Source organism: Calonectris borealis, chromosome 5 (assembly GCF_964195595.1).
Source record: "Calonectris borealis chromosome 5, bCalBor7.hap1.2, whole genome shotgun sequence".
Taxonomy (NCBI): domain Eukaryota; kingdom Metazoa; phylum Chordata; class Aves; order Procellariiformes; family Procellariidae; genus Calonectris; species Calonectris borealis.
This window is the reverse complement of record NC_134316.1, coordinates 33,711,270-33,730,913: the sequence shown is the minus strand read 5'-3', so window position 1 is coordinate 33,730,913 and position 19,644 is coordinate 33,711,270. Positions and strand designations below refer to the sequence as shown.

The 19,644-nt window shown below is 40.4% G+C and overlaps 1 protein-coding gene across 1 annotated transcript; it reads left to right on the top strand.

Annotated features, from left to right (window-relative positions):
- Window positions 1-9,489: 9,489 nt before the first annotated feature.
- Window positions 9,490-11,101, top strand: GJD2 (gap junction protein delta 2). Its single transcript, XM_075152516.1, has 2 exons — window positions 9,490-9,587; window positions 10,258-11,101. Exons 1-2 carry the CDS (start codon window positions 9,517-9,519, stop codon window positions 11,099-11,101), a joined length of 915 nt encoding a protein of 304 aa, XP_075008617.1. The 5' UTR covers window positions 9,490-9,516.
- The last annotated feature ends 8,543 nt before the right edge of the window (window positions 11,102-19,644 follow it).

The following is a 19,644-nucleotide window of genomic DNA, read 5'->3' as shown; positions in this document are numbered from 1 at the left end:
GGACAGCTGCATCTCAACGTGAGGCTTTGAAATTCCTGTCTGAAAATGCTCTCTGTGTGTGTGTAATTTTCATCTATTTTAACCATGTGAAAATCTTTATTAAATCTAAAGCTTAGGAGCCCTGGTCCTTCTGTTTTGTTGATTCACTGTAACCCGTCTTTTCTTTCTAGGCAGAGTGAAGCCCCTGGGATGAGACAAGTTCTCCATAGACTCCTTCTTAGAAGTTTCCATAAGAAAGCCTCTGCTTCATCGTAGCTCTGTGCTGAAGAAGGAAAATGACAGTAAATCCGGAAAGGGAGGCTTACTGTCCCGCGTCAGGAGGTATGACCTCCTTCTTGGTTTGCACACAGCCTGAGGAAGTTGTGTGCAGAATGGGGATATTCTGACCGAAGAAAATAAAATTCTGTATTTTGTTTATTGTGTGCCCAGCAGGTACAGACACATACAATTGTAAGAGATCCTTCAAAATCTGAAAAACAGAAAATGTAGATAAAACCCAATGTAGTATTTGCAGTAAATCGTACAAATTGAGACAAAATAATAGTTGATAAAATTGTACACATAAAATATTCACCCACTTGCATGTAAGTGTAAATATATGACACCGTTCTCACTGATGTAGCTTTTGAAGTTCAATTGATGAACATTTTAAACGGCAAATTCTACGGTTCAGGCTCTGCATCAGGTGTTCAGCCTGGCAAGAGGCAGGCGCTGGAGCCTTGCGGTTTCCCTTTGGTCCTCGGCGAGGGGCAGAGCCGGGCAAGCGCTAGCGGGAAAGGTGCCCCGGGACGACTCCAACAGCTGATGGTGCTGTTGTTAGTGTGAACCAGCCTGCCCACGCCAGGCCCCGGACCTTCTGGGAACGTCATAAAGAAGATGTGGATAGGGTAAAGGAAGGTACATCTTTCCACACTGTTTCCCACTCAGTGGGACAGACACAGCTTTAGATTAAGGAAATCAGGGAGCATGACACATGAAAAATTTTTTTTTTTTTTTCTATAAATCACTGATGGTTTGGTTATGTTTCTCACAGGAAAATAGTCCCCACTTTCTTACAGGAAAGTGCGGAAGAGGTTCCAAACAGCTACAAAGCACAATTTCTAAATCTAAAATGCAAAGAAGTAAATATCTGGTTAAAAGGAGGACAGATTTGCATAGGATGTGTGTAAATCAATGCAGCCCTTGAGCAACTCTGACCTATGCGAGAAATTACGTGGGTTTCACTGTTATCTAGAAAAATAAACTGTAACTTCCAGTACCATAGCAACATTATGCATAATGCTGGTTTGTCTTTCTCTTAAAAGCACAGAAATAAATCGTGCACAATTGTAGGTGTTCTACAATGTTTTATGAATGATTGAATTTATCTTTTTCGCTTGCTGTGTCACAAAATCTTTCCTGCAGCATAGTCAAAAATACATCATCTCCAATAGATTCTGGAAAATATACTTATGAATTGAGTATTTCACAACATGAAAATTTTTGCAAAATCTATAGGATTTTCTGTGGGATAAAAGAAATTGAGTCCCATAATCACAACTTTATAAAACTCAGGGATTTTGATTCATAGAAATTTTTGATATTCCAAATTTGATTTTGCTCCATTTTGGAACAGAAACATTATAAAAAATTTAATGAAATGCTCATACTGGAATACTTTTTGTTCAGGAAAGATTAACAAATGGTGTTCTGAAAACAAAGCATGCTCTGCAGCACTCAGCAGATGTTGTTTGTTAATAACAATTGTGGAATTCACAAAAACGTTGGTTTAAGCCACCTGTGAAACTCCAGATGTCCATGATTGGGATGGGTCTGGGAACTATTCTGGGTATATGAATCGGTTTTTTCCAGTGAAAGTGTGTAGATCTATAAACTAAAGATTCTAGACTAAAAAACTGACACTCTTGAATGTTTATAAAACTTAAATTCACTTGAAGATTTTTTTTTAAATACTCCATGAACTCTACAAAATATTCTTCTCTCAAACCCATTACTGTATATTCTTGATCCACAGGTACTAATGTCACTGGAAAGATAACTCAATAGCTTTCACCTAGGGCCTTTCCTGAGACAAAGTGGAATTTAAATATTCTCCCCACACAGGCCATTTAAATCACCTCAATAATCTTACAGAATAGGATTCCTAGAGAATAGGAGTTCCTATGGCATTCTCTATTAAATATTCTTTCATATTTCTTTTTGCAGTCTGTCATGCAAATAGACAGTGATTATAAAGCACATACATAAATACATGCATTTGCACACACATGCGTGTGTGTGTGTATGCATTTATACCTTACATATCTGTAACGGATTTCATATCAAATATATTTCACTCATTTTTATTGTAACTGTAGAATCTTTGAATGACAGAAGGATAAAAAACCCTCTGCATTTCTTACTGAGCTCCCGCTTTTCACTGACATAACTTACTTTCAAATCAATCATTTGACTGCCCCAGTTATTTCAAGGGTTTGTTTCAGCCTGGCCTCTGAAGGGGTGTTTTAATGTAATGTGAATTCCCTTCTGAGACTGGTGATACGGGGAGGGAGAGGTGGAGAGTGAGGGGCACCAGGAACACTGAAGACATATGGTGGTGTAACTATCAAAACAAAGGAAAGCAACTCTGCCGTAAATCATGTCACTGAACTGAAAGCAGCTGGAAGTATAGGGATTCAGCATTTGGATGAAGAAAAATGTAGACAAGGCAAAGCAAAGCAGGTCAGAAAAAAATGCTTGATGTAATGCATTCATACTGAAATACTGAGGCATGATTTCTCATAAATATTTTTTTTTCCGTCAGAATATGAGGCATCAAAATGCTGCTTAGAGTTCCAATATAGAGGACTCTCCTCTTATTATTTGCTGTTCTAGGTATTCTGAACCACTCACTAACTTTCTCATCATTAGTATTCTGCCACTAGAGATTTTAAAATGTTCTGGTGTAAATAAGGTCTTAAGGGTTTTTAAGTCCTGGCTCTACTGAAGTCAGTGGGAATTGACTACTATGGGATGGAGATGTTATGATATAAATTAAAAATAAATTTATTTTGCATTTTTAGAAATATATATTATGATTAAATTTAATTGTTTCTTCCGATTACGATTTATAACTCCTTTTGCTTTGTAAGAAAAAGAGGAAAATAAGGTTTGTCAAACTGAGTCTTGCCAATAGTCTGTATTGGTTCTGGCATAGTGGCTGCATAACTGTCTGGTATTTTACCATAATGCACTAATCACTTATATAGGGCTGCATATCTTTTGGAATATGTATCTTTGAAAGAATAGACTCTAGAAAAAAAACATCAATTTTTAATCAATGAAAGATTATTTTCATTCTCATATTGAGCTTATTATTATCTTAGTATGTGCGTATTTCTTTGCATCTCTGCAATGCGTATTGTAGGTACTAAATCTGATTATATGGAATCCTTCATACTCGTCCTTGTACAAGGTATTTTTGAAAGGCTCTTTCTTTAGTGAGTACGGAACCTTAAAGCAGAGTATAATGGGAATCCACATAAGATTTGCTTACAAATTTACACTTAAGCCGTCATAGTCCATGAAGCTGCATTAATGGATGCTTTAGCAGAATGTGAGTGGTCTTTTGAGACTGGTGAAAGACAGAAGGGAAAATCAAGAGACTGGCAGCAGATGATCTAGCCCCTGGAACATTTTACTACTTTTGCACTTCTTTCCAGAGCCTGTCAATTCATAAAGATTTCATTCAATGAAGTTTTCCTTCTTCTAGCAGCAGCCTGTCTGCAAATAAATCGTTTACTCTCAGGAGTTTGCAAGAAGTGCAGACCTTGCTGCACTGGGAGCTGTAGATATGCCAGAAGTATATGCAATCGTGATTCAGTATGTACATCCAAATTATTTCCAAGGAAATTGATTTGAGCTGTTAATTTGTGCATGGGAAGGTCCTGACAAGACTCCCATGAAACTTGAGTGATTTTGTCTGTCAGGGAATAAAATATTCTGTAACTAGAAAAGTACAATAGTTAAAATTTGTTTTCTAGTTAAAGCAGTTACATTTAGATATTTTAAATTCTCTTAGTTCAAAACATTGTGGAATATTTACTTAATACCTGCCCCTCCTCATGAATATTTCTCATATTAACCCCCCTGGCAAGAATAGCTATGGAAATTCAACAGGACTTAGGAGCCCTCACTTAAAAAGCTCATGAATATTCATAGATTTACTCCTTCTTTACTGATACCGTTCATTCATTTGCCAAAGAACTTTCCATTTATAGTAGTCTTCAGTTGTAGATATGAACCCCTGGTGCATAATAGATGCAATATAATACGATTATTAGGATAACTGAGTATTTTGTCTGTTTATGTGTTACAGAAAGACCTGAATTCTCGACACCTTGCTATTCTCAAGTATGAAGGGTATAAATGCAGGCTGTATTCCATCCTCACAAGAAGGAACACAAGCGCTTGCCCTGCTGTTGACAGTTTTGACACAAACACTGTTGACTAGATGTGAAGAGTGTGCTACCTGTTTCTTGGCAGCAAAATGACAGTGTTCTTGAAATGTTGCTTTCTCTTAGGAAGGGCTGAGGTCATTAGTACATCCAGATCTCGTACTTTTTGGGAAGTCTTTACTTTTCAAACTGTAGGAAAAATGCACTTTCTGTGGTGTGAAACACTAGAGTTGTCTTTTGAAGGAATTTCATTGAAGAAAATACCACAGAGAGGGATTTCATATTAAGATGCACGTAGCAGCTGACAGCAGCTGGAATTGTACCCCTACAGTGGGGGGAGAACGTAAGCACAAACGCTCATTTTGATGAGAGAGAAAGTGTAGGTGGAAGCAGATGACTTAGATGACTTTACGAATAAAAGATATAATCTCATGTAATCATTTCATTAATACACACATGACACCAAATGAAAACAGAGCATAGCAGATGGCTATGAGAGGTCTTAAAAAGGCATTTTCAGTTTAGTAGCTAATGACTACACCAAACACTATCAGAAAGGAAGCACTCATCATGTCAGTCTTCCAAAGGAAGTTCTACTGCTTTATGAAAGTAACGCTGAAAAGTCTCTCTTTTGTGACACTAGCTAGAAAATGCAGTCACAAAGCAGATACGGGGCAACACGTTTCACAAAAACTTCTAAAAGAAAACCCCATTATTTTCTTTAGTGATAGCTTACAATTTTTAATTAAAAGCTCCTTCTTCACTTCCAGTTTGCTACAATTGTTGGAAACAGTGGTTTGCAATATAATAATGAAATACAGTCATTTGTCATGCAGTTTTGGAATCTAAATATGACATTTATTTATTTGCTGCAATTATGGATCCACTGAGAATAACTGCAAAAAAAAAAATCAAGGAAGGTTGTTGGTACAGTACTAAAAATATGTAGATTTATTTTAAAATAAAATGTTTGGAATAAATTTAGGATGAATATATATCTTTAAAAGGAGGTAGTACGTGGGGAAGGCTTGTGTAAGATCTGGATTCTTTTTTACATTAGTTCACTTCAGCACAGAAAATAACGAAGCAGGGGAATACCGTGGTTTAGCACACCGCCTGACAGCGGGTATGGCACTAGCCATGTGGCTTCTTCATCATGCATCCAGTCATGCCATCCACGTCCAGGCTGCAGGGGGGCTGGCAGGAGAGCCAAATGTGTCAGCTCTGCTCCCACCGTGACCCGCTCCATACTTGAGGAATGTGCAGCCTGTGAGATTGGACTGCTCTCCGGGCCCTTTACAAAACCAGATCAGGGCAAAAGAGCTGGATTTCTTAGAGTGAATCTGGCCTACAGCTTCTTAGAGACAGATTAACCTCGGTTTGGCATTAAACTGAGGACACATACAGTCTCATTCTTCAGACCTAATCCAAGATCAACTCAGCCTATATTATTTTATCACGAATTAATATTGCGGCAGAACACACGCAGACTCTGAAGTTTTCTTTTTGCAAAGCTTGTTTGAGCTCCTATTAGGAACAACAGAGATTATACTGAATTTTGTCTGTAGAGGAATACTCAGCCTCTTTGAATGCAAAGCAAACCAAACCAAAGCAAACCAAACCAAACCAAACCGCACCCTTCCACCCAAAAGCCTATGTGCGGAGTGGGAAGCTGATTTTGTTTCCTTTGTATGCAACTGACAAAAAATATTGAAGAGGACAGGCCTGGCCCTGCTGCAAACTGGTATTGCTGCTTCATTAGGAAATGGTTCTTCGTAAGCCGGGAGACATAAAGCTTTGATAATCCTGAATGCTTGTGAATGAAATGTAGGCATGGTTTTCTAATGTGAGTACCACACACTGCAATACACATCTACAGCATTCTTGGCAGCTTGCTGCTCCGCAAATCCTGGCTTTACCATAGGCTGAAGCATTCAGGGGAATGGTGTAAAACCTAAGATGAACTGTCAGAAGCTGAAAATCTTCTTATGTCTACAACTCTCTCTTACAATCATGACTATACATAGTTTGAGCACTTTGTGATTTAGACAATTTGTCAGGTAAGTCCAAGGTTGCTGTTATACATGTAATGTTATACATGTAATGGATAAAGGAAATGCAAATAATTACACTCTTCATACACCTTTCACTGTTGCACTAAACACTCAGAGAACATCCCCTTGATTCTTATTACTTCTATTTTGACAATAAGTCAGGGCTCAAATTAAGGACAGCAGTTCATAGTTCTAGAAATTGTACATGTAAGTTTGAGATATATCAAACTCCTTTGAGTTTTCCAGTCACTTAAAATGTATGTTAGCATCATGAAAGAGACTCCTATGCTGAAATTATTTTTTCTTCCAAACTCACTAAGGTCTGAAGCTCAGTAAACTTTCTCAAGTCTAAGGCCAAGTATCCCGCGTGTGAATACGGTTGCGGTGGGCGTATGAGGTTACTGTTAAAAAAGGAGAGGTCAGCTATTTCGGAATGAGATGCAACTCCTGTAAGACCAGGCCTGAATGTCTTTAACTTTAAACTGTATTTAAATCGAAAGCAATTTCATAACAGTGCTTACATGTTTGTAGCATTCATTTATGGTATTTCCCCTCCATGTCTCCACAGCTGGGCTGTCAGTAGTAAGTAGAACTCGTCACATACAGCAAACACTGAGTAACTGTTCATTAATAGGCCAGTGTTTGATATGATCAGAATTTAATTCCTTTTTATTTACTGGTCCTAAAAGCTCAGAAAAGTGGGTTTTCTATCCCAGTGCTAGAGAATAGCTTTCCTTTGTAGAAATTCTTATATTTGTCTATGAACCAAAATCTCCTTTCCTCTCTTCAGTAATTTCAATCGCGGGCCTTCCCTCTCTGTGTGGTTTGCTAAATAGGATTATCATCATTAGCTTCTTAGCATATTCCCTGCCCTCTCACCTTCTATACATGCATTACTGCTTCCTTTACTGCTTTGATTTCTCTCATTTTCAGATCCATCTCCAAACAGATACTTTGAGGTCCATATGAGACACTCAGTTGTCAGGGTAGTTGGATAGATACTACAGTCCTCTTAAAACAGAAGAAACAACCTCTTCTTCTTAGTTATGGTGTTGCTGCAGCAGCAGGTTTTACAAACTACATGCAAAAAACAAATGCAGGAATTGTGAGAACCAGCTTTCAAGAACAATGCAGTCAGATTTTAAGGAAAAACAGTGATTATTCAGTCTTCCCGGTAATTCCCGACAGCATGGGAAGGAAACAATCCAGGTATTGAATGCTTCTTCACAGACTCTTGATTGGGAGAGAAGAAAAATCTACCAATTTCTGTGCAAACAGAGGTAGTAATTGATCTTCTCTTATTTGATGCTTTCCTAATTCAAAGATTTCGGGATCCAGTCAAGCAACTGACCCAGTATCATGTGAATCAGAGACCATCTGCACACTCCAAATGAAAAGACAACAAACCTTGGGGTGTCTAAAACTCACAGATGTCCTCTGCACAGATGAAGCATGGTCCCATCTATTCAAAAAACACTTAACATCATCAATATAACATGGAATTTCTTCAAGAGAGCGCTGCAAAGAAAACAAAGGACTACACTGTTCACAATGGCCTGAGCAGTTCTGCTTTTGAAAGAGACTGAGTTTACTGAGTTTGGCAGTAGGAGCATTATGATCAGACTGACTAGAATCTTTCTTATGTTGCTTTTTAATGAGATTAGTTGAGCAAAAAGAACAGCAGGTATGAAGCTATACTTGATCTTTATGGAAATATATAGAACACATTTTACGCTTCTCCACCAGAGAACAGTCAATTCCAATTGGTGCCAACGTTTTGTGTGGAACCGTTTGGTGGTGTCTCAGGTGCAGTCTCTAAAGGTATCTGTAAAATAAAAAGATATTTTAAACACAGTATAGTAGTTTATGGGAATAAAATATGTGGACTGATTATAATGCAAGGATTTATTTAAGATACTTTATTTCTGTATTGTTTAGAGATGCTTTGTGTGAAGGTTTGGTGTCTTTCCTAGCATAAATCCAATCCCAGTCTCAGAATTCTCTGAAATGGCTATATATACGTTTCATTTCTCCTTAGTGATTCTTCTATCTGTAAGCAGGGACGAATAAAGATACAATTTTAAGTCCAATACCTTCCAAGGGTAAGCTGTTCTAACAGGTAAGGTTACTGCTGTATGACACCGCTGTTTTGCGAGCGGCAGAAAACACGGTCGATCTCTGGGAGAGAAGCAAAGCCTAGCAAGCCCTGGGAATCCCCCGGCAGCCAGGCCCCCCCCCCGTGGAGGGGCCACGGTGTCACAGTCACGCCCTGGAGCAGCTTTTCAAACCCGCGCCCGTTCCCCGGCGGGCTGCTCTCCCGGGGCGGGCTGGGCCGGTCCCGCCGGCGGAGCGCCGGGGTGTGCGTCGGCGGGCGGGGACCGCGGGGGCCGGCCCGGCCCGGGGTGCTCCGGCGAGGGGCCACTCGGTTGCGCAACGAGCCTCCTGCCGCCGGGGGCAGCTCTTCCTCCGCCCTCCCTCCTCCTCCTCCTCATTTATTTATTTCATTTATTCTATTGCATTTATTTATTTATATTCACCGGAATAATAAAAATGAGAAAATCCGAGCGCTGCTTTTGGCTGCTCTCCACCAACCTGTCAGTGACGCAAGCGGAGACTACTTAAAGGCAGATTAGAGGCAGCAAGACATTAAAAGCCAACCTTCCTCCCTCCACGCCGCGGGTCCGCCGCACCGCGCCACGAGCCGAGCGGGCCGGGCCGGCGGCGGCCGCCGCGGGGCCCCCAGCCCAGCCGAGCCGAGCCGAGCCGAGCCGCGCCGCGCCGCGCCGCGCCGCGCCGCGCCGAGCCGAGCCGAGCCGAGAGTCCTCGGCAGGGCTGCCGCCTGCAGTCGCCTTCCCGCCACCGGACTGCGAGCGGTGGAGAGGGGTTGCTCTTCTGTTTGTTCTCCCTCCCTCTGCAAAAAAAAAAAAAAAAAAAAAAAAAAAGGAAAAAAAGAGGGAGGGGGAAGGAAGGAAGAAGTGAAGAGATCCCCTCCGCTTGCCAAAGTCTTTGTCTCCGGATGAACAACGATGGGGGAATGGACTATTCTAGAGAGGCTACTGGAAGCTGCCGTGCAGCAGCATTCTACTATGATAGGGAGGTAAGGGCTACCGCGGAGCTACGGGGGAGCTACGGGGGCACGGGGGGGACCCCCTTCTGTCCGAGCGGGCCGGCCGGCGGGTCGGCGGCACACGTCGGGTCCCGGCCGTGCGGGGCACCCTTCGCGCGGGGCTCTTGCGGTGTGTGCCTTGAGTGCGTGTGTGTGTGTGCGCGGCACAGGGCTCCGAGGCGCGGGGACACCGCAAGCGCTGCCGTCCTTGTCCCCGAGGAGCCACGGGGCAGCGGGCGGCCATCGGGGAGTCACCGCCGCCATCGGGCTCCCGCGGCCAGAGCAACCCCGTGCCGCGCCCTCCCGTGCTTTCGGGGGCTCCACCGGCCCGCGTGATTGCTTTTTCTCCAAAGGGAGGTTGGGGCGGGGGGGAGCGCTGACCGCCGCCCGAGATTTTTGACAGCGGCGGATTCGCACGGCCGCACAGGGAGACCGCCGCCGCCGCCGGTCGCTGGTGCCGGGCCGCCGCCGCCGCTGGCGGGAGCGGGGCGGGGGGCGCCGCTGGCGGAGGCCGGGCGGGGGGCGCCGCTGGCGGGAGCGGGGCGGGGGGCGCCGCTGGCGGAGGCCGGGCGGGGGGCGGCGCGGCGCGGGGGCCCGGTCAGCACTGGACAGCTCCCGGCCGCGCGGCGGCGGCGCGCACTGACGGGCTTCTCTCTCGCAGGATCCTGCTGACGGTGGTGGTGATCTTCAGGATACTCATTGTGGCCATTGTAGGGGAGACGGTGTACGATGACGAGCAAACTATGTTTGTCTGTAACACGCTGCAGCCAGGCTGCAACCAGGCTTGTTACGACCAGGCTTTCCCTATTTCTCATATAAGGTACTGGGTGTTCCAGATCATCATGGTGTGCACTCCCAGCCTTTGCTTCATAACCTACTCCGTTCACCAGTCTGCTAAGCAGAGGGAACGGAGGTACTCCACTGTCTTCCTCACCTTGGAGAGGGACCAGGATTCAATGAAGCGTGAGGACAGTAAGAAAATCAAGAACACGATTGTCAATGGGGTGCTGCAGAACACCGAGAACTCCACCAAAGAGGCAGAACCAGACTGCTTAGAAGTGAAGGAAATCCCCAATCCTGCTATCAGAACTACAAAGTCAAAGATGAGGAGGCAAGAAGGCATTTCTCGATTTTATATCATCCAAGTGGTCTTTCGAAATGCCCTAGAGATTGGATTCTTAGTGGGACAGTATTTTCTGTATGGATTCAATGTCCCTTCCATGTACGAATGTGACAGATACCCTTGCATTAAAGAAGTAGAGTGCTATGTCTCTAGACCCACTGAGAAGACTGTATTCTTGGTATTCATGTTTGCTGTCAGTGGGATTTGTGTGGTGCTCAATTTGGCAGAACTGAACCACTTGGGCTGGAGAAAGATCAAAATGGCAGTGAGAGGAGTACAGGCAAAAAGGAAATCCATATACGAAATCAGAAATAAGGACCTGCCAAGAATGAGCATGCCTAACTTTGGCAGGACTCAGTCAAGTGACTCAGCTTATGTGTGAGGCTGTGGCAGAACTGAAACACTGTGCCAGGTGGAACAGACCCAGACACCGTTAGAGAAAGGTACATTGCTTAGGCAAGCATTTTATCAAACCACCAAGAAAGCCATTAAGGTATTGGATCTGCACTTACTGAACTAGCTGCGAAATGCAGTGCTATGTAAAAGACTGAAAAAACAGCTATAAAACCATGCTTGATCTAGCCTTACAGCACAGCTACTATTATTCCTACTTTTCTTTCTAATGATTGGGTGTTACCTGTTGGTGGAACGGCTTTTTGGTCGTCATTAGGATAAGTTTACAGTTTGGACTGTCTGACTGTTGTAATCGTGTAGAATGTTCATATTAAAAATCTGCAGGAATACTCTATATGGGGTGGGATAGGGTGGGGGAAACTGTTGCAATGTGCAGATGTAAGCATGTTTTAAAAGGAGGGTAATTGCACTGTAAGGAACCTGACCACAGCTCAACCAGGATATCTGCGTTCACCTGTCTCACAGATGTCTTACATTATTTTGCTCGTCTAAATCACAGAGTTTATTCCTGGTGTGTATTACTAGCTATCTTCTATCATAGTTTGTGCATCAATTAGTTATGCTGAACAATAAATGCTGAATATAATTTTGCCATTTTTTTGTTTGCCTGTCCACACACACACACACCAGAGACCTTAATCATCTTACATTAGTTGTGATCTGCAAAATCTATCAGTACATTTCAGTTCATTCCCTAATAAGTGCATGAAGAAGATGCAGTTGGTTCATGCCAGCCAAGTTATGTATTTACCTACAATTACCTATGACACACATACCAAAGGAACAGAGTTCATTGCTTTTAACTGTGAATATATCACCTTCTCTCTGCTCTTATTTATATAAGTGCCATACTTGAAACATCTAACTCTGTACTTAGTTAAAAGGTTGTCTTGGGATACCAGCTGGAATAAAGTGATTTTATACTCTCCTTTGTTTATTTTATGCTATTTGTTTAGTCATTGCAATGGTGTAAAAAGCAGCTAAAATCTCTATTGATAAATAAAGTACTTGCCTTTTTTTGTAAGCCAGAGAGATTTGTTCTTCTTTATTATTGTATACAACTGTAGAAACATACAGGGTCTAAATAGTTGACTTACAACAATTCTTCAGGGTTTAAACTGTCTTGTTGATATTCTAAACACTAAGTGACAAAACCTGGGAAATCAGGATTATTTGTTACATCTGTTTTCCTCCTTAAGCAAGCTTTCTTTGTCTTTAAAGCCTGATCCAAAGCCCACTGACACCAACAGCCTTCTTTCTGCTGACACTAAGGGCAACACAGCTGGCCGCCAAGGTCACTCTGGGAATAGCCAGAGTACCTTTACCTATAAATGAAGCAATTGCAGTTTTTCATCAGCGAATCCAAATATTAACCTCAGCTTTTCTGCCTTACAGCTGGTTCAAGTTCATGTTCACGTTCATGTCCCATCAACTTACTGGTAAGCCACTGGGGCAGTCACAAATAAATCTCTGTTAACAGCAACCATTTTAATATAGGATACTAAGTTTTTCTTAAGGACTTATTTAATTCCCATTGAATTCAACAGAAAATATCCCACTGGCAACAGTAGAAGTTGGATCAGGACTAAAAAACCATACAAGTGCATTCCTAACTAAATATTATCTGCCCTTTAAAGAAAAGGGCCAAAATGGTGCTGGAAAATTTGGGGATAGTTTATAACATAAGAAGGAGACAGGGGCCAGAGTCACAAACGGCCTTTTGATTGTATTTTATTTCAAGCGTAAAAATGGATTTTATTGTATTTTGGCTTGGAGATAATGCATATAAATCTTTTCCTCTTGGCTTACAGTAAATACCTTAACCTTTCATTCTTGTGGTTTGCCAGCATTGACACTTAAAAAAATGTCGATTAATTCTTAGATAGTGTATCCATTATCACTTTCATCTGTGGTCATTTTTTCTTCCACTGTGAGACATAAAAAGAGTTTGAGATGTGTCATGTTTTTAAAGATTTAAAAAATATTTTTCCTTATGTATAAAATGAACAGTTTTCCAATTTGATTATAGAAACCTATAAAGATGGATTTCTCGAACGATTCTTTGCGATATAAATGCACACTGATATTGCTAGTTGACTGCATGCTCACTGGAAAACTGCATGTTATTTTTAGAAGGACAACGTGGCAGCTAAAATCTCCATCTGCAGTATAACAAGCTTCTGAAGATTATTATTTGACACACAAATCCAAGTCTGATTTTCATTTTGCAGAGTCCTGGATTGGTTTGCAAAATCTCCTTTTGAATGGATATTGAAGGGAAAAATGTTGTTTGACAGTCATAAGCATTGTTTTAATGTTGAAGAAATGGGAGATTGTGTGCAAAGGGCTCGATCCAGTGCCAATTAAAGTTGAAGGAAAAAACTCATACTGAATTCACTGGGCTTTGGTTCAGGTTCAGCATAATTTCCTGTTAGGCAGAAACCCTAATGCAAGTTATTTCCAGTGGCTGCATAGCAGTGTTTAGTCAAACTCTGGTGAAGGTGCACATCTTGATAGCTGTAAGGTTTTAATACCTTAAAAATCCTTAGATAAGACCAAGAAAGGGTCTGTTTATAATAGTCAATGCCAGTGACTCAGTTCATTCAATTATTTTATGCAGTTGCACATTTTGTACTCCAGTAAGTTGGGATTCTTCAGAATTTTCGTAAGAGAAATATATACAGAAATGCAAATGTTAATTTATGCAACAGGATCTGTGATAAAGTAGGCAAAGACTCATATTTTGATCAACAGAAATGCCATCATCCATATTTACACTAAATAGAATATGGCTTTTCATATTTCAGAAAAGAAATGAAATGGTGTCAAGAGATCAATTGTTCTAGCCTTCCTTTTCAATTGTTATTTTTCATTTCTTACCAACTACTTATTTGTCATGGACAAGAGAAATATCGCAAACACTTCTTTTTGTCAACGTATCATGTGAGAGTCATATGATTAATGCTAATGGACTGTTTGCATGAAAGCTGACCATTTATAGAATAAATGCTTTCAAATTGTCACAGCAATGGAAAAGTGTGTTAAGGGAACAGAACTGACTGAACATGAAGCTGAAGGGCACATTACTGGCCACTTAGGTCTTGATCCTGCCTTGACGAAATGAATTAGTCTTGCCATTGACATCTATGGAAGAATCAGACATTAAATGTGAAAATTGAGTTCATGTTTGTTTTATTCATTGTATACCCTGTTTTGTACTGGTGGACAACATTTTATGCAAACATATTATTTCATTTTTACATAGGCTTGATCTTGTCCTTCTTGAACCTGTGTGAATTTCAAAAACTATTTACATAGGGGTTTTGAACCATTTCACTAGGTATATATAAGTTGCAATGAGATTCTATAAAAAGATTTTTAAAAAATGAGGAATATTTTTTTTAAATGAAAACTAGCTACATTTTTACTGTTTCCATAAATAGTTTAGTTTCAGAGACCGTTGACTTTGAAGAAATATAAGGGTTTTCGTCTTTCTTAAAGAAAATCTGAAGAACGAAGAGGTGAACTGAGATGAATGAACCACGGAAGTGGTGAGATGGATTTTAGTTTGTTTTATGCTAGAGAAGTCAGAAATACTCAGAAACTCCAAAGCGGGCTTGGTGCTTGTCCTGCATTATATCTAATAAGACAGGACATGGCTGCTGCTATGTAGAACCATAGGAAAAGATGTACATGAAATATTAAGGTTAAATGTGAGGAAGAATTCTTTTCATCCACATCTAAAAGAATACATTTCTTGTAAGGCAAGAGGATGGACCAGGCGGACGTTGTCCCTGAATCCTTCTGGCTTTATTTTGTTTGTTCCGCCTTTTGTTTGTTCCGCCTTACTCCTTCAGTGAAACAGATTAGAGGCTTTTGTTTGGTGTAGAAGTATGGAAATAGGACTAAAAAGATTGAGACATGTGAGGAGAAAACAGGCATAGGTTTTTCTTATTTAGAGTCTGGTCTTGTTCTTCATGAACTCAGTGATGAGACTTTGTTTTCTGTGGGACCAAGTCAATTCCCAGCTGGGGGAAAACTCAGTTCCGTTATTTCATGAGATTAGCAGGAGAGATTACACTATTTCTGTATTGCACACCCATCCCTGGACATGTTGGGATACTTCTCCTAGAAATTCTATTTTATTGTAAGCTTTCAGAAAACACTCTAGGTTAGTATCTGTAACTAACACCAGATTCTAAACCCCACTGTCCTCTCAGCGAAACTCTGATAATATCTCTAAGAAGAAAAATTGCACTAGGAAGTGCTTCATATTATGTCTACTAAAATGTACTGAAGGAGTCAATCAGGAGTCAGCAGCCTGTGAAATAAGTGCAGATATGGAGAATTCCATAGCACTGCATTAGTAACAAACCATACATATACATGTATATACATAAATAGCTAAATATATGCAAGATTGATAAAAGAATTTTACCTAAATTATATTAGTGTGTTACAGATTGAATTTCAGAGATGGATACAGAAGAAGTCGCATATCCAGAGACAGTTAAAAACTGTGCAAGTAATGCACAGGCATGTATTCTTACATCTATGTGCAATGACCTGACCGGATATTTAACATGCAAAAAACCCCAACATGCACCCTTTTCCTGTGAAATTCTGGGACTATGGGCTATGCTAATTGCTTTAGCAAGTTTAACTGCGCAGCTGTGTATCTAAGTTATGGCTAAAAAGAAGCTTGCCTTCATTGCGTTAAAATCTGTCAGCTTTTTCCTAGTGGTGGCTGAAATATAGGATGAATCAGACCTCTAGCTTGTGGAAACCCACATATATAATGACTCTCTGATGTCCCCTCAAAGTAAGAATCTCACCTATATTCAACAGAATGTGAAAGTAAGGTAATTTTCTACTAATCTACCTCTTTTTGTGTATGTGGTGTGGCTAGAAAGGACAGACAAAGGTTACCAGTACCTGGAGAATAATTAATACATCCTAAAATGATTAAGCAATTCTGGACTTTTAGTTTCTTTCACTGAAAACAGCATGTGCTGCATATGATTTCTCTATAAATATATTTCATGGTACCTAACTAAACATAACTTTCATTTTTGAAATATTGTATTAAGTTTCTGATGCAATCATGATCATTGTTTTCATTTCCCCCCCCCCCCCCCAGAGAAAGGTCAAAAGATTGCTGGTTGAAATTGACTCAGTCTCTATTTTTTTAAAAGTGTTGTTAATAGTTAATCCTATATTTTAAATCCGTTAGCAAAATATTTTTTTGGAGGAGTGCTAAAGTAAATAATTATTTGCACCAGTAAAGCAGCATTGCCTCTGGAAGAGATTTTCTTTTCAATGACAAGCTTTATTTGTCAAATCTATAAGTTTTTTGGAAAAAATAACATTGAGCAGGGATTTTATAACATATTAGAATTACAGGTTTATAAGGCGATAAGATTAAGGAAGCATATATATAATAGCAAAATTGGGAAAAAAGTAAGGATTTGTAGGTATTAAGGAAAAACAGGTGGGCTATGGACTTACTTTTCTCTACTTATGCAGTTTAGGGATAAAAGCATGTTCAGGACACACTCATGAGCAAATATACAAGATTCCTCGCATTATCTCTTATGTAAGCAAAACAATTCTAGAAATTGTTTACAAATATTTTCCAGCTTGTCTTTGAAGAATCTAAATGATACATTACACTGTCCAAAGCCATCATGAATACTAACGTCCCTAGCTTCACCCCTAACTTTAGTGAATTTAATGTATCTGGAGGTTTTTTGAAATGCACCATGTTCTTCACCACTGGTCTGCAATGAAAACCATTTTGTCGTCAGAAAATTTGCCCATCAGAAAGCAGACAGTAGTTTGCATGGCTAGCAGACTTAGATGGAACGATCAGACTTAAAGCTTCACATTAAAGGGTGACTTGTGATGAACACGTGTTATGAATGGAGTTATTGCATGGTCAGAAGAACTTAAATATAAAGGGGCTTTCACATTTGCACTGCATGTGATGTACTAGAGGTTCAGGTGTTTTGAAGAAAGATAACGATCATAGGAATTTCTTTACTTTCTCCTTTGAAAAAAGAAAACAAAACCTGCTCTAGCAATGTCCTTTGTTTAAGAATGTGTATAATTCTATATATGTACAGCTTCTCAGAGGGAAGAGTCCACATGTGACATTGTTAAATGCCCACAAGCAAATGTACTTAGTTTACGTGTATATAAAGATAATGCATTCAACTCTCTACCACCATTTTCTCACATGCAAGTGGGAATATAATTTGTGAGAGCAAGGAAATAATTTGTTGCATCTGCTATATATTTGTAGTAATTTCCCCAAATTGAAACACTTCATATTTCTACCTCATGAAACTATTGAGGTTTCTCTATTTATAAAAGGGGTGGTAACATATTTCTAAAAAAGATTTAACATTTTTACATTAATTTCACAGCTTCTTTGTTTTTTTTTTCTGTGTGGTGCAAATTTTCTTGATGTATTCTTCAATTTAATATTCTGGTTATTATTTGGATTGTGTCTCCAGAGATGTGTAATTTTTCTGTTTTTCTTTTTTAATTATCATAATTAACTGAGATTCTGCATATATTTTAAGGTATTGTAATTCTTAAAGAGTGTCAGCAAATATAGTGATTTTTTTGCTAAATTTGCATGAGGCAGACAATTATGTATCATTGGAATTGTGGGTTTTGGTTAAAAAAAAAAAAACAAACCAGAAGGTTTTTATTTATCACTTTAATTATTACTCCATTTTAAGAAATTATGTCTCCTGCATTTATTCATCTAATATTCATGTAAGTGGAGACTGAAGATTTTCTCTGCCTTCAGCTATGTGGTGTGCATCTGTTGTGGTTTAACCCTGTAGGCAGCTAAACACCACACAGTCGTTTGCTCGCTCCCTGCCCCACATTGGAATGGGGGAGAGAATCGGGGAAAAAAAAAGTAAAATTTGTGGGTTGAGATAAAGACAGTTTAATAGGACAGAAAAGGCAGGGAAAATAATAATAACAATAACAATAATAATAATAATAATAAAAGAAGATACAAAATAAGTGATGCACAATGCAATTTCTTACCACCCACTGACCGATGCCCAGCCTGTCCCCAAGCAGTGATCGCTTGAACCCCTGGCCAACTCTCCCCAGTTTATATACTGAGCATGACATCATATGGTATGGAATATCCCTTTGGCCAGTTTGCGCCAGCTGTCCTGGCTGTGCCCCCTCCCAGCTTCTCACTGGCAGGGCATGATAAGCTGAAAAGTCCTTGACTTAGGTAAACACTACTTAGCAACAACTAAAACATCAGTGTGTTATCAACATTATTCTCATACTAAATCCAAAACAAAGCATTATACCAGCTACTAGGAAGAAAATTATCCCAGCCGAAACTAGGAGAGTATCCACTCCTTATTCTATACCATCTACGTCATGTCCAAGACCCACATTTTCCAATACATTCCAATTAATCACCACCATTTTTCCTTTGCCTTTTGATATATACACACAGATATAATTCCTTTAGCCTATGGGCCATCCCTCTAAAACGGTCATTGGGTTCATTTCGTCCATGACTTTGGGCTCCATCTGTCATAACAGTCCTTCAGGACAGGAGAGATGGTGTGTGGTGTTGGATTGTTGCATGCTGAAGCCAGTTCTGGTTCCATTATCGCTGTGCTTGTCTGGTTCTATCATCGATGCACTTTGCTCAGTTTCATAAAATTTCATTCTTCATTAATCTAGGTAATACCGTTGATATGGCATATAGCCACCATAGAAGTGATGATATACGGTATTCTATAGCAATTAACATCATACAATTCAGTTCATTGGCTATTTTCACCCAAAATCAAATTCCCTTGAGGTACACACCAGACTTCCCCATCCTTCTGCATCACCCACAAAGTGCACCCAGGTCCTTGAGAAAAAGCAATCCCACAGATGGGTCTTCCTTTGTCCGAGGCAGGAATAACGCAGCATATTTTTTATGTGCACTGCAGGGACTTTATCCCCCTCTACAGTACCTAAGGGTTTTGATTGGGCAGGGCCAACCTGATTGGCAGATTCCCTAGTGTTGACTAACCAGGTGGCTTTTACTAAATGTGTATCCCAATGCTTGAATGTCCCACCACTCATTGCTCTCAGCGTAGTCTTTAGCAGCCCGTTGTATCGTTTGATTTTCCCAGAGGCTGGTGCATGGTAGGGGATGTGATAGACCCACTCAATGCCGTGCTCTTTGGCCCAGGTGTCTATGAGGGTGTTTCAGAAATGAGTCCCGTTGTCTAACTCAATTCTTTCTGTCGCCATAGGACTTGCTTTTCAAGGCCCAGGATAGTGTTCCGGGTGGTGGCATGGGGCACGGGATGTGTTTCCAGCCACTCGGTGGTTGCTTCCACCATGGTGAGCACATAGCGCTTGCCTTGGCGGGTTTGTGGGAGTGTGAAATAATCACTCTGCCAGGCCTCCCCATATTTATATTTCAGCCATCATCCTCCATACCAAAGAGGCTTTACTCGCTTG